The sequence below is a fragment of the Crotalus tigris genome, unplaced genomic scaffold (genome assembly GCF_016545835.1).
Source record: "Crotalus tigris isolate CLP2741 ecotype Arizona unplaced genomic scaffold, ASM1654583v1 scf7180000017624.2573661763:2888555, whole genome shotgun sequence".
Lineage (NCBI taxonomy): Eukaryota > Metazoa > Chordata > Lepidosauria > Squamata > Viperidae > Crotalus > Crotalus tigris.
The window spans coordinates 1,193,525-1,209,673 of NW_024096519.1; the positions used below are offsets into that span (position 1 = coordinate 1,193,525).

Here is a 16,149-nt window from a genome sequence, read left to right on the forward strand (position 1 = left end):
GGAGGACATCCAAAAGGCACCTATTTCTTGGCTGCCTGAGCTTCTCAACAGTATTAAATTTTGAATGTGTGAATATTATCCATTATCAGCTGCACTAAAACATAGTACTGAGAGTAAAAAAGGATTGAATTGCTGCAACTACCAGAGGCATTCTTGGTATTTAAATCAATTGATTCTACATGAACTGTACATGTATTCTGCCTATTATGGGAATCTTTAGGGACTCTTACCTGTTATGGAGGTTTGTTGAATAGGCTGATCCACGGTTGGGTGAGATAATACACAAGTTGTCAAGGAAGTCTGTGTCCTGGCACTAGGCTGGTGCTCATCTAAATGCACCATGCCAATTGCAGCCATCTGACCCTGGTACACTTGCAATTGCTGTAACTGCTGTTGCTTCAGGACCTGCTATTTTCAAGAGAGAAACATGGTAAAAATGTGACAAGAGATCGCAATGAATACTAGAAAAAATTAATCAAGAAATTAAATTTATTAGTTCAGTGTTCAAGTAAACAAACCTGAAGTCCAACTTTAAGACTTACTCTATAAATCTATCAACAAAATTGTTCACACCTGCCCACACAAGCTACTGAACATCTCTTGTGAACTCTGGGATCGGTTTTGAATCCCTACGTGATTAAAAAATATATCCAAAAGGAATAAGATGTTAAGACAGATGGTAGAATTTTGAAAGGAAAAGTATCTGAAAACCAGAACATCTATACATCTTTAAAATTGCCATTAGAGAGGGCAAAATCTAAGAAATGTGATGTATTCAATCTGTTATGCAGAATAAAAGCAAACCTTGACAACAGTTCGGCTATTTTAACATAGCTAGCATAGCTAGTACAATATTAGTCTTCCCAATGCTTCACCCCAGAATTCCAAATGTACTTTAAAAGTGACATGGTTCAGTATTATAGTACATTAATTGACTTCCAGAAAATCTCATACTATGGCAACTCCAGCTGGGCTAGAAAATTCTAACACTGGAACTCTACAAAGCACCTGCCAATCAATGAAACCCCTGGATCAAACTCACTACAAAGTGTGTTCCATATTCTAACATGTAATGCAATTCTTTTCTGTAGGAGGGGAAGGAAGGAAGGAAGGAAGGAAGGAAGGAAGGAAGGAAGGAAGGAAGGAAGGAAGGAAGGAAGGAAGGAAGGAAGGAAGGGTCTAAATGCTAAAATCCTTTCCTTATGTGTGTAGTCACAATTTCTACATTATCTATAATTATTTCTTTCAGATATTCTGAGGAAGCTGCCAATTGTTTCAAAAGTGGATTTTATACTTATGGCTCCCTGCACCAAGTTTTAATTTTAATAATAACTAATTGATGGAGATTGGATGGATCAACTGTTATGTGTTAAAAGGTTTTACAAGGAAAAAATAATAATTTCCTAGAAGGAGGAGGAAGAAGAAGAAGAAGAAGAAGAAGAAGAAGAAGAAGAAGAAGAAGAAGAAGAAGAAGAAGAAGAAGAAGAAGAAGAAGAAGAAGAAGAAGAAAGTTTAATCAAGTAAAATGGACTGCCAATTGTTGTGACTATGTCATTAATGAAATATGGGAATTCTACATAAACAGACATTTTAGCATTAGTTCAGACAATTTCCATACAATCGGAATCTTTAAACAATAGACAAATGAAAATGGAACATATTTAAATCTAGGAGAGCCATGTGATTAATAGGACATGGTGCAAACAATTCCTCAATATAACCAGTCAGAGCTCCCTGGAAGAAAGCATGGCTTTCCATCTATACTAATTAGGAAAGTGTATAGCAAGTCATCCTTCAAACACTTCTATCCATTTTTATAGCAAAATACCAACGGAAATGACAGCCAGAAATATACTGTGTGATAAAATGAGAAAAAGTGGGTAACTTCTGCCACCATATCTTACAGTCCTTGAATCATATTGGACAAATCTATGGATAATTGGATCATATTAAATGGTAGAGTAGAACTAATAGAGAATGCCCAGCTCTACAGCCCTTAGATTCTTAGATCTAATCAATAGATATATTCTTGGAAATATATTCACTTTAAAACAGATATGGTAGGCAGATGTTATGGTAGGCAGAAAGATATGGTAGGCAGAAGTTATCCACTTTTCCCCATTTTATCATACTTTTTCCCATTTTATCCCACAGTATATTCCTGCCTGTCATTCTCATTGGCCTTTTGCTATAAAAATGGATAAAAGTGTTGGAAACAACTACTGACTGAATTGCAGCTAAACACTTTTTTGCTTTAGCAGCCAATTATCTTGATAGGCCAATGGTTTTAACATTGGAGCCATACTCTGAAAGCAATTTTCAAATTCCACTTCCCATTTTGGTCTCCTTTATCTAAAGACCTATCATGCTGACCGCCAACTATTAAGTGCTCATGTTTGCTCTGCAAAGATTACAGTGGTATACAAAATGTGTTTTATAAAATGGTGCTAAGCTGCTTGCATCTGCATCTAAAAAAGAGCGTTGTCTTACCTGAACGCTTTTTCTCAGCAGGATGGTGTAGACTCCACTGATTGGTAATTTAATCAGTGCTCAGACTAAGACAAAAAACTCTGCCACGCCTCCTTCTGGGTGTGACTTCCCAGTTTTTGTCGAGGCGAAGCTACCAGATGCAAGGCTCCAAACAAAAAAGGAAGACACAGGCCTAGACTAACACTAACAGGGTGGGTATGGAGTCTACACCATCCTGCTGAGAAAAAGCGTTCAGGTAAGACAACGCTCTTTTCTCCATCAGGATGGATGTAGACTCCACTGATTGGGACATACCAAAGCTGCTCATGTCCCTATAGGGAGGGAGTCTAGGCTTGTGACCCCTGAGAACCCACTATTTGCTGTAGGACTCTCCTACCGAAAGCAGCCTCAGCTGCTGCAAATTGATCTATCCTATAATGTTTTATGAATGAGGAAGGAGAGGACCATGTCGCAGCCCTGCAAATCTCCTCGAGTGATGCCTGGGTAGACCAAGCTGCTGAGACAGCAGCACTACGTGTAGAGTGAGCAGTAATATGTGAAGGTACCGGAAGGGACTGGGAAATATAAGCCCTGGAAATACACATCCTTATCCACTGCCCAATGGTGGAAGAAGAGACCTTCCGACCCATAGTTGAGGGTTGAAAGGACACGAATAATGCCTCGGACTTCCTGAAGGTCGAGGTTCGTTTAATGTAATGGCGCAGAGCCCTGCGCACATCCAACATATGCCACTGTCTCTCCAGATGATGGGAAGGGTTAGGACAGACGTTAGGAAGGCCTAGTTCCTGCGAGCGGTGAAACCCTGTATTGATCTTTGGAACAAATGCAGGATCCAACCTGAGGACCACTCTATCCTCATGGAACATGCACAAGTCCTCCCTGACCGACAGGGCCGCCAATTCTGAAATCCTCCTGGCCGACGTGATGGCCACTAGGAAGGCTACCTTCAATGTAAGGAAGTGAAGGGAGCAAACTTTCAGAGGTTCAAATGGAGAGGACGTTAAAGCCTGTAACACCTTAGAGAGGTCCCAGGATGGATAACGATGAACCGTGGGGGGCCCTACATTGGCCGCACCCTTGAGAAAGGCACTGACTGCTGGGTGTTGGGACAGGGAAACCTGGTTGTCACAGGTGAGAACTGTCGACAAGGCTGCTATCTGCCTACGTATGGTGCTGGTTGACAGACCTCTAGTTAACCCCTCAAGTAAGTAATCTAATATGTCTGGGATGGAGACAGCAAGCGGTGAAAGCCGCTTTTTGGTACACCAAGAGCAAAAACTTCTCCAAGTGGCGTCATAGATTCTGTTGGTCGAGGGACGCCTCGAGGCCTGGATGACGGAAATAACCCCAGAGGAGAAAGACTGTTTGGTCAGACTCTCCCGCTCAAGTGCCAAGCGGCTAATTGGAGCCACTGTGGATCCGGATGTTGGAGGTTCCCCTGGCTGAGAGCTACTCGGTCCGGGGGAATCTTCCATGGAGGTGAAATTGACAGGTCCACCAGGTCGGCAAACCACGGGCATCTTGGCCAAAATGGAGCCACTAAGATTAGCTCTGCCTGTTCCTGGATGAGCTTGCGAATGGTCGCTTGTATTAGTGGAAGAGGAGGGAATGCATAAAGTACGCCCTCCGGCCATCTGCTCCGGAGGGCGTCCGTTCCCTCCGCCCCCCTCGCCGGAAACCTGGTAAAAAATCTGGGGAGCTGTGCATTGATCGGAGAGGCAAAGAGATCTAGAATGGGCTGTCTGAACCTGCGTGATATTTCCTGGAATAGGATTGAGTCTAGCTTCCACTCTGAGTGATCCACTGTGACCCTGCTCAGGGAGTCTGCCTGTTGATTCGCCTCCCCCGATATGTGCTCTGCTCTGATGGACCTCAGGTTGGACTCTGCCCACAGCCCTATGGCCTGTGCTTCCTGCATGAGTGCCCAAGAGTGGGTGCCCCCTTGTTTGTTTACGTGAGCTTTGGCCGCAATGTTGTCTGTCAGGATTAATACGTGTTTCCCTGATACCAAGGGGGAGAATCTTTGGAGAGCCAGGTGGATGGCCCTGAGCTCCAGCCAATTTATATTGTGAGCCAAGTCTGAACTGGACCACTGACCCTGGGCTAAGTGGTTCAGAATATGACCGCCCCAACCGAACAGACTGGCGTCTGTGGTGAGGGTGATCCTGGTGGGTTCCTTGAACAGAGTGCCCTTGGACAAGGCGGACGAGGTCCACCATAGGAGGGAGGACAGAGTGTGATGGGGAACCCTGACCTTCCTGTTGGAGGCGCTGATGTTGCGTTTCTGAAAAGGAAGAAGGAACCACTGGAGGTTCCTGGAGTGCAGTCTGGCCCAAGGAACGATGCCCAGGCAAGAGACCATCTTCCCCAGGAGTTGGGATAATTGTACCAGGGGTACTCTTTTTTCCCCTCGGATCTGCAGTGTCAGCTTCCGGATGCTGACTTGTCGCTCCTGGGAGAGATATACCTTGCATAGGCTGGAATCTATCAGAGCTCCTAGATGGAGCAGACGTCTTGTGGGTGTGATGTGACTCTTTTTGAAATTCACGGAGAACCCGTGATCCTGAAGTGTTTGAATAGTGATTGCCAGGTCCGACTGCCCTGATTGGAAAGATTTGGACTGTATCAGTATGTCGTCCAGGTAGCACTGTACCCGTACGGGTATCATCCTTAGATGAGCCGCCAGCACGGCCAAGATTTTTGTGAAGACCCTCGGGGCCGAGGATAGGCCGAAGGGAAGAGCCCGGTACTGGTAGTGTTTGTGTGCGTAACAGAACCGCAGGAACCTGCGGTGTTCCTGGATGATCGGAATGTGTAAGTAAGCCTCTGTCAGGTCGATGGAGGAAAGGAAATCCCCCTTCCTGATACTTGCCAAGATGGACTTTAGGGTCTGCATCTTGAACCTCCTGTAAATGAGGAAGAAATTTAGACCCTTTAGGTCCAGTATCGCCCTCCAACCGCCTGAGGCTTTGGGAACTACAAACAGGATGGAGTAGAACCCTTCCCCGATCTGTTCCTGAGGAACCCTTTCTATGGCTCTGATCTCTAATAAATGAGCGATGGCTGTTGTGATTAGTTGTGTTTTTGATGTATTGTTTGAAACCGGGCACTGTATAAAACGATCTGGGGGAGAAGATCGAAACTCTAGGGAGAGACCCTGTCTTATGGTCTCTCTGACCCAGGCGTCTGTGGTTGTGTTTTCCCAAACGTCGTAAAACAGTGCCAGTCGACCCCCAATGGGGTAGTCCTCCTTGGCGTCACTTGGACCGCCTGTAAGGACGACTGCCTGATCCCCTGAAGGGACGCTTGGTCTGGAACTGACCCCTGGCTGCACTACTCTGGCGGTCCTGTTGCCGATCCTGTCTGAAAGAATAGGATCGCGAGCCTCTGGGCCAATCCCAGGACTGCCCTGCCCGAAAGGGCTGTCTCCAATCCCAGGAACCGCTGGGACGGAATGATGGCCTACGGAAGTCCTGTTGGGGCCATCTATCTGGTTTTTTAGAGGGATGGGCCAGCGCCTTGCGCTTGTCCTTGCCCTCAATGATATGAGGCTCTAGGACCGGACCAAAAAGGTGGGTGCCACTGTACCTAGATGTTGCTAAGCGCCACTTTGCCTTTAAATCCGTGCGCCATTGCTTCAACCAGAGCAGCCTACGTGATGCCACTGAGGCTGCAATGGATCTGGCTGAACATCTAGCCGAGTGTAAGGATGCATCCGCAATGTATTCGGATGCTGCCACTATTTTCCCTATTGTTTGGTGCGCTCTGACCTGATCCGGCGGAATGAGCGTCTGGAGTTCCTGCAACCACATAATTGCCGAGCGTGCAAAGAAGGAGGATGAGGTTGCCGCCCTTATGGCCCAAGCCGAAGATTGGTGAGCTCTACGAAAAGAGAACTCGAACTTTTTGTCCTCTGCCTTCAAGAATTCAGCCATGTCCCCCGGGACGGCGGTATTGGAGAACAGAGAGGTCAGCGGAGCGTCTACAGATGGGACTTCTAGAAGAGAAGCGAAAGAAGAAGAGACATTGTAAAGTTTCTTGTCTAAACTGCTCTGTGAAGGAGTGGTAGCAAGGGATGCCCACTGCTTTTCCACCGTAGACCTGAAGACTAGTGGGCATGGAATCTGCGGTTCCTCCTTGACCTTTTCCGCAAACAGAGGGTTGGCTTCCCGGTTGGATGAGGAAGAAGGAGTCTCCTCCTGGGCTGAGGTAAGTTTTACCATGTCAATAGCCCTTACGAGAAGTGACCGAAAAATGGCCGGATCGAAAAGGCCGGAAGAGGTCACCTCTTCAGGAGCTGGATCCTCCTCCTCAGACAGTTCCACTGATGCCTCCTCCCCTAATTGTGAGGATGTCTCCGAAACAGCAGAGCTAGGTCTAGTATCACGCTCCACCAGAGGTGGGGGAATAGATGCGGGAGGAGTAGGATGGGACTGCACCTGGCTACTCTCAGTTGATGACATAAACTGCCTGAATGCTTGGTGCATGAAGGCCTGGAATTGAGCCTGGGACCACATTTCCCCTTGGTCCCTGGAACTGACCCCAACCTCCGTTGAGGCACACCTGGTCTCAGGTGGTTGGTGTGCTGATGAAGGAGAGGAGCGAGGAGGACCTACCTGCTCGGTTTCCCCCCGAGGAGACCAAGGTCTTGGGGCATCCTGAGATGATTCAAATTGAGGTTCTGTCAAAGGAGCATCCAGTGGGGCGGGGGAAACCATTTCAGTCCCACTGGATCTGAGCCTTTGTGCCTTGGAGAATTCTCTCTCCAATGCTAAGTGTCTCCTTGTGGCCTCTCGCCCGGCTGATTTGGAAGTATCTTTGGAAGACAGATGTTTGGTTTTAGCTTTTTTCTTCCCCCCCATGTCCAATTCTTCAGATCTGCGCTTTGCTTGAGCGGGGGGGACACTAGATTGAGAAGCCTGGGGCGAGGAGCTGTCTGCCATTGCTGTCTAGGTATTCCTGGACAGTAGTACCTAGAAATGGGGGGAGGAACCCAACACGCAGATCACAGTCAGAGATGGAAAACCGATCCTCGCTCTGAACAGAAGGCAATGGCAAGAACAGCCAGACAGTGTTCTAATGCTGCCTGTACAGGCCTTGTGACAAAAGGTCACGGGCTAAACTGAGAAACAGGTGGACAATAAAGGAATCTCTTCGCTCTTCTCTTCTAGGCCTTAGGACCAGTTAATAACACCTTGGTCTGCTCAAATGCAGCCAAGGCCCACACCTGAAGTAGCCCCCTCAAGTTTGACCACAACTCCTGTGGATACAAAAATATCTTCCCCCCTGAACAGGTCTGCTCACAGACCAAGTGACACAGGCAACAACTATGCGTCTGCAATAATGCAGGAATAACTGCCAATGATTATGCAAAAATTTCAATTAGGCCTCCAAAATGGCGTCCGCCACGTGGGACCTCTAGAAGCAGCCGCGCTAGACCATGCGGTCAAAATGGCGGCCGCCAGGCCTTAAGGCCTGGAGAAGCAAAACCCTGTCGTATTTTAAACAGGAGAATCAATTACACAGCAGGGGAATACAAGGCTGATTTGGGATTCCTCCCCCACTCCCCAAGCACTTGCGATTAGTAGCGCAGCCCCTGCTGCGATCCAGATAAAGCTGCAGTCAGGAATTCTCCCTCAAGGCCTCGAGGCAAGTAAATCACTCAGGAGGTCTCCAAGTTGAAAAGCCGACCTCCGCTACCCAGCTGAATTGGCGGAATCGCAAAGAGGCTACAGATCGTCGGAACGGGAGCTCCCTAACGAACGAAGCCTGCAGCCTCCTTTTCAAAGCCCAAAGGGCTGCAGGGGAGGGAGGACAGAGTCCCTATCCCCCCCAACGCAATCCTCTTAATTTGGAAGTGAAGCCGAATTAATCTAATTGTTAATCAATTTGAATTTAAAGTATCCAATTTTAATTTGAATAGCCTAAAAGAAAAAACGAAAGAATCAAACTTAGCTAGGAGCCTTCTGAAAAGCGTCTTGCTGAGCACGAGACTAAGACAAAAACTGGGAAGTCACACCCAGAAGGAGGCGTGGCAGAGTTTTTTTGTCTTAGTCTGAGCAGGTGGGATTAAATTACCAATCAGTGGAGTCTACATCCCTCCTGATGGAGAACAGGATTATCCATTAACAGAGGGATAGAATCAAGATCACGTGAAGTGTTAATACACTTTATAATGCCTTGGTAAGGCCACACTTGGAATACTGCATCCAGTTTTGGTCACCACAATGAAAAAAGATGCTGAGACTCTAGAAAGAGAACAGAGAAGAGCAACAAAGATGATTAGGGGACTGGAGGTTAAAACATATAAGGAACAGTTGCTGGAATTGGACATGTCTAGTTTAATGAAAAGAAAGACTAGGGGTGACATAATAGCAGTGTTCTAATATCTCAGGGGTTGCCACAAAAAAAGAGAGTCAAGCTATTCTCCAAAGCACCTGAAGGCAGGACAAGAAGCAAAAGATGGAAACTAATCAAAGAGAGAAGCAACCTAGAACTAAGAAGAAATTTCCTGAACAGTTTAGAACAATTAACCAATGGAACAACCTGCCTCCAGATGTTGTGAATGCTCCAACACTGGAAGTTTTTAAGAAGAGACTGGACAACCATTTGTCTGAAATGGTATAGGGTTTCCTGACTGAGTAGGGGGTTGGACTAGATGACCTCCAAGGTCCCTTCCAACTCTATTATTATTATTATTATTGTTGTTGTTGTTGTTGCTGCTGCTGTTATTTATTAGTAAGAAGAGATGTCAACCTGCCTCAAGATGGCAGATGCAGCTGTGAGATATAAGCCCCACCTCTTTTTATTACAGGAGTCTGATGTAATAAAGCAGAAAGAAAGGCTAATCAACAATAAAATATTTTATAAAAGTGGAAACCAAATTGAAGCTAATCCCAAAGGACTTAAAAAGGTATCTTGATGAATAATGGAAGCTATTTAATCAAGTTTGAAATTCAGCTAAAGTGATCTTGGGTCCTAGGAAGATTTTTTAACGCATTTCCCATTTCAGGAGTGGAATCTCTGGAAAGCTTTCAGTGCATTTAATGTGAGATGTTCTTGTTGCCAGAATCACTTAATTTGGGGTTGATCAAGGGGGATCAGGGATATATTACTTGCTGACATGTATAGAAATAAAGAATCAGAATGTAGAAAATAAAGTTAGGGATATGTTAGAACATCCTATCTTACAGGCTGCACAGGAAAAGTGCAGTTTCCAGCTTTTAGTGTCTCCAAATGACTTTTGGACCAAGGAACCAGAATACATTTTGAAGCAATCATTGCAACTGGGACCAATGGAATGAAGTGATTGTACATAAAAGTCCTGATAAAAGTTAATGGATATTCTGGCTTTAGTAAGGCCTGAGGGAAGGAGGGAGGTGGAAATTTGGATGTGGGAGATAAATGCAATTCTAAGGGAATAGTTAACATTAAAAGTAAAATTAACATTCTTTAAAGAGAAATTTTCTTAACTTTCCTTTGAAGCAGAAACTAAATTTGTCCTTAAACTTTTATTATTAGTAAATGTGAAGTATAAATAACAATTGTGCAGCTGAGAATCAAACTTAATGCAAGACAACAGCACAAACATTGTTCTGGATCAGCCAGTTAGATGGGTCTGTATGTTAGAATGTTTGGCATTTATAAGGTTAAATCATTTCCTAGTTGAATATATTACTTATGTAACAAATCATATTTTGCGATTGAGCCATATGTAAATGTGGTGAATTGCTGTTGGGTTGCACAGAGTTTGTGTAATTTCCTAGCAGAATGTGACATTAATGTGTGACTTGGCATTTGTTTGCACTGTCAGATTTTCTCATGAATAGTACAGGTCAGCAACCAATTTTGGATGGTCAGAATAGGTGATTTTGCCCTGTATACTTAATCCTCCCTCACTACAAAAATCAATTTCTAGTATATTTTGCTTTTTTACATTTAAAATACAGTTTTCCTGCTTCTATTACTTTAAATCACTGTTTTCCATTTTGCCCTATATCACCTTATTTTCTTCCTTTTAAAAAAGCCTAATGGAGCTTATTTCATCATTCATCTCACTATTGAGGAATTTTTTTTAATGCTTTTTGCCCTAAACAACTGGAGATTAAAACTATTTACTAGAAGATAATCTTGAAAATTGAAATGAGAGATAATGTGCCAGCCTAGAAACTAGTTGTACCTTATGTACAATAGCAGCTAGGTGACCTTAGGCCAGTCCCTCTCTAGTCCTAGGAAACAGGCAATGGCACACCACTTCAAAAATATTCCAGGATTAGTCCAGGCCTTTTTTAGAAGTCAGCACTGGTTCAATGGCACAAAACAAACAAACAAACATCTTGAAGTGAAAAAAGTGTGCATGGCTGGACTTATTTTAAGAACTCACTGAAAAATAAGGAACTACAGAATACAAAACCAGTCATTTAATTGCACTTTCTGCTGAATTTCAAACCTTTCCATATTTTATATCCTATATGAGTACTGCGCAATCCTAAGACTTGGATTGAAATTAGCTGTAGAAGACATTACAAATCAACATAAGGGAAAGAAAGGAATTTTTATTTTATGGTTGGTTGTTATGCCTATACATAGACATAAGTGGATGTAGAAATATGTGTGAGTTTGGGGGTTGCTACCTGTAAAACAGAAAGCAATTAGCTTATTGCATTCTTAGAATGAAAAGATGGGAGGATACAATACCCTGGACCCCAGACTGAATACACGTAGTCCTTGACTTACAACAGTTCATTGAGTGACCATTCGAAGTTACAACGGTACTGAAAAATTGACTCGTGACTGTTTTTTACATTTACAACTATTGCAGCATTCGCTACGTAATCAAAATTCAGCCACTTGGCAAATGACTCATATTTATGACAGTTGCAGAGTCCCAAGGTCACTTGTAACTTTCTGACAAGCAAAGTCAATGAGGAAGCCAGATTCACTTAACAACCATGTTACTATCTTAAGAACTGCAGTAATTCACTCAATTACTGTGACAAGAAAGGTCGTAAAATGAAACAAAACTCAAGCAACAAGTATCTCACATAACAACAGAAATTTTGGGCTCAGTTGTGGTTGTAAATCAAGAACTACTAGAGTATCTTGCAAACTCTTCCCAAGAGTCATAATCTTAACTGTAATTTCTTAATTTGGTTTAGAGTCAAGCTGGTTTTACCACACAACCAAAACCACTTAAGAGTGCAATGTGGACATGCCTTTATTTAAAATTTACCAAAATGGAAGTGTGCTTTGCAAAATCACTTTCATTCTTGAAGTGTGAGAAAATTATATTGCATATAGAAGTCCATTCACAGATATATTATGTTACACTCCTATTTAAGTGAAAGTAAGTCTAGCTGAATTTACAGACCTATAGAGAAGAGGAGGAGGAGGAGGAGGAGGAGGAGGAGGAGGAGGAGGAGGAGGAGGAGGAGGAGGAGGAGGAGGAGGAGGAGGAGGAGGATTCACATTTACTAGAGAACATATATGTTTGGGTCAAACATTTTAAAAAACGAATCCTCCACTACAGCTTATTTTATCAGAATTATTTCAAAGGCAAATCTTCAGAATAACTGTGCATATCTATTTGTAGGAAGGATTTTGGGATCATACCATTATTACAATAAATGGTTAAAATCAATTTAAACTCTCCATGATGAGAAAGACTGATACTTAAATCTCAGATCATAGAAAATGTATATTCTAATTGTTCTATTTAGCTGGCCTTGGCTTGTGACAAGCTTGGTATTATACAGATTTCCTACCTGCCACCATCACTTTCACCAAGTGAGACTATACAGACAACTCTTCTTGAAGCTCACCTCTTTATTCCTAATTATCTTGGCCCTGTGTTTACTCAGTGAAATATTACAGTTGTCCCCAAGAGTTCTCATCTGGGATGAGTGACACACTAAATTATCGAGTATTTAGAATTTTTTAAAAAGTTCACAAGCGGCAAATTTTTAAATGCTCAATGATAATCTAAAATGGTTTCTTTAGAAAAAAATTACTAGTATTAAATTGAAAGTTGCATTGCATCTTTTTAAAAAATCTTACTCTATTTCTAGAATTCAATTGTGTAACTAATTTTTGGTATGAATGATGTGTATATAAAAATTATCTTATATAATATATTTTATTATATATAGGTCTTTGATAGAGGACCTGAGATTGATGAAGGGCTAGAAGGTATTTTTTTTTACAAATGCAAAACATACACACATAACAAGCTATCAAAACTTCTCTTGAAATTTTGTGCAATATTAAGATATATGGCTGGAAACTCATAAGGAACATGAAAGCCATGCAAAATGATGCTCAGGCAATCTTGGTAGCTAGCTTAGTCTAAAAAAGCATTATGTGATTCTTCATTTGTGTATTGATAAGTGATGAATTATTTCCTGTTGTCAGAATCCAATTGTATTTCATTTCTAGTTATCGACTATGGAAAACCCCATTTCTGCACTCTCTGGATTCTGTCATACTACGAAGGGGAAGGGGGATGAGCAAAGGGGTTTTATGGCTCTCACTTCCTTCATTAAAACTTCAAAGGGACTGAATGTGGATCTCACCAAGAGGACTGACCATAACAATATGGCCATCACCTTTCATCTACTACTCTCTGAAGTCTCGATTCTGCCGGCTGTGAGGAAAAGAGGGTGGAAATGTAACACCTGGGATTGTCATTGGAATGACGGTGGGGTGGGGGCTGCTTGGGAACACTTAAAACCTTGAATGGTAGGGGTTGGCCCCTCAGATCCTCTCTAGAACGCCTGCAACCACCTTCTCTTAATAAAGATGCCTGTTGGAAGAGATATTCCAAGAGTTCTGTCTTCTTAAGATGTAAAGTGGGGTGGGTCCTTACACCTGTGAATTATTGTAGAAGAGAACTATGTTATTACATGTTAGCCTACATATATCAGGGAGGGAAACAAATTGGTAATGCAGATATAAATTACATGTGTACTTAATCAATTAACAAAATATGTTAAAAGCTTATTATGTTTATTAAGATTTTCTGAGATTGCTTGAAATCTTTTGATCTATGTGCATTCAATCAGATTCCTCCTCACCTCACCCTAATTTAAATCTTCTCTCTGGCTACTCTTTGCACCTGATGAAGGCAGCTGCAGCTCACAACTGCTTGTATCTTTTAATAGACTGTGTTCATCTAAGTGAAGGGTGTTAAACTGCTGGCCGCCGGCTGGTTGCATCATGTGATGGCTGCACCCACCCCAGCTCCAGCAATGCGAAAAAAGTCACAATATGTCGCAACACATCACGTGATTTGGTGAGTTTGACACCCGTGATCTAGGTACTACCAAATATCTGATTTAATGTGGATCTTACTATTTCTAGTTACTGCAGCATCTATTATCCAAGCTTTTTTATTGACAATTATTAAATCTGGGGTGTTATGTAGCAGATGCTTCTCTGTATGAATTCTAAAATCCCAGAGCACTTTAATTTCTTCATTTTCTATTATTTTGTCTATTTTATGGTCTCCCCAGTTCTTGCTTGCAGGTAATTAGTATTTCTTGCAGATATTCCAATACACTGGAATTAGAAAATCAGTTGCAAAACTGTGACCATCTAGACCAGTGATGGCAAACCTTTTAGAAACCAAGTGCCCAAATGGCAACCCAAAACCCACTTACGTATTGTCGGGTGGGCGTGGCTCCGGTGGTAATGGCAGACTGGGTTGGACTAAAAAGTTCAATCAATTCCAACTTTGCGAGATCTTTTTTTTTCCCTGCAAGAACTTAAAATTGATTGATTGATTGAACCTTTTTTTTTTTGCACACTGAGGTGGAGGCCTAAAGTGAAAAGGTTTTATAAAACCCAACTGAAGGCCTAGGATTGGGGCGACCGCATGTGCCCACAGAGAGGGCTCTGCGTGCCACCTGTGGCAGACGTGCCATAGGTTCGCCACCACTGATCTAGACCAAGCCAAATCCCAAAACATTAGGGAATTTCTAAAAGCCTGACACTCTGAAAGATTAGGTATCAATAGAATATGCATCAATAGACACAAACAGCATCTACATACTGTGCCAAAGAGACAAAGGGAGAAAACCCACCCAAAATCCCTCCCACCAGTATAGACTAACTCCAAGATGAATGTCAGACCAACAATCAAGAAGTAAACAATACCCCTGTCAATAAACTGCCAAACAAGTCAACAGCAAACAGCCCAAACAAATAATCACCAATACCATGCCCACCAAGGCTGACAAGATGTAAACCACTCCTAACTAGCACTGATGATGTTACCTAGTTTGGGTAACAAAACATCTGCAAGAAAATAACCAGATTCAGAGAGCACTAAGGACCTCTCACATTATTGTTGCTAAACTGTCATGCCATTGCTTGTAGTCAATCTGTATGATCTCGCAGCAGCTAACTAGGTGGTCTACTGTTTCTTCAGCTTATTTCCAGGTGCAGCATTTGCTGTCTATTGTTGTCTTCTTAATCTGGACTTTATATCCATTTATTCTTAAGGTTTGGTCTTGGTCTTCACTGTCTTTCAAATATTAATCCAATATCCTTTTTTCTTCTTCAACTGTCTAGTATACTTGCAACATTCCATACCCACTATTTTCCTTGGAAAGAAGAGTCTGTCAGTTTTGAAGCAAGTGATTATTAGTTACTTTGAAATCTACTTTTTCCTTTGAGATTGAAGCCTGATTGACTTTCTTCCTTTGAGGATCACCAGCATTCCTGATTGCAGTCCCCAGACTTTTGCCTACTTAAATTAAGGAAAGTAAAGGAGATCAGGAAGATTGCTCAGAGGCCCTAGTCTTGTGAGACTAATCAAAACATTTTTTTTTAATTCTCATGTGAGAACAGCATGGATTCACTGAGTTGATTACTTATGTTATTTATTCCTTCTAGAGTTGAATCAAGGAAAGATCTTCAAAAAGAGCTTTGGAATTTTTTTTGTAAATAAAATGCTTTTCTTATGTATGCATCTTTTGCTGGTACTCCTTCCATTTCTATAAATCAATTGTGCATCTACATCATGTATTTCTTAAAAGAAACTTGATGACATGAATTCACAAAACATTCCCACAGTTCTTTTGACTTTGCCATAAAGTAGTATTAAAAATTCCAGACGAGCATTCACAAGATTCCTCAAAGGTTTTTAAGAGGGAGATCAATTAAGATGAAACATCAACAAAGTGAAAGTTGTCTAAAAATGGGTAGTTAAAAGGGACTTAGAAAACAATTGAAAAAGCTTTAAAGAATCTTCACATACATGATGGGGAAATTTATTTTCCATTGTTTTCAAAGGTAAAATGTCTTTTCTTTTCAAAGAAACATAATTTAAACTAAATCTCAGGAATCAAGGTATGTAGAGGAACTACCTTCATTAATAACTTTTAAGCAAAGATGATACTATCTAAAATAGATTGTCTAGATGTATATTTTGCTCATCTTTAGGAAGTTGGGCCAATGGTCTTTAAGGTTACTTTAAATACTATGATTCTGTTAGCAACTTCCTTGAAAAGAAATATTTACATTTTATCGTACTGTTCAGTATGTACAACAGTAATTTTGCAACATGGAGGTGGAGAATTTGAACACAATGAATTAGGGAATTCTAGTATCCAATTTCCATGTTGTTAGTTTATGATGTATATCAGACTGAATTGTAAA

The 16,149-nt window shown here is 42.1% G+C and overlaps 1 protein-coding gene across 12 annotated transcripts in view; it reads right to left on the reverse strand.

Moving 5' to 3' along the window:
• Nucleotides 1-16,149, reverse strand: part of HDAC9 (histone deacetylase 9) — a 347,135-nt gene that overhangs the window by 175,470 nt on the left and 155,516 nt on the right. For all 12 annotated transcript variants that reach the window (XR_005555379.1, XM_039332526.1, XM_039332546.1 and 9 more), the window contains one exon: nucleotides 231-408. Coding sequence is in view for 11 of the 12 variants with exons in the window: in XM_039332526.1 (XP_039188460.1) it covers nucleotides 231-408 (178 nt within the window). In the remaining variant the exon portion in view is untranslated. The remainder of the gene's footprint in view (nucleotides 1-230; nucleotides 409-16,149) is intronic.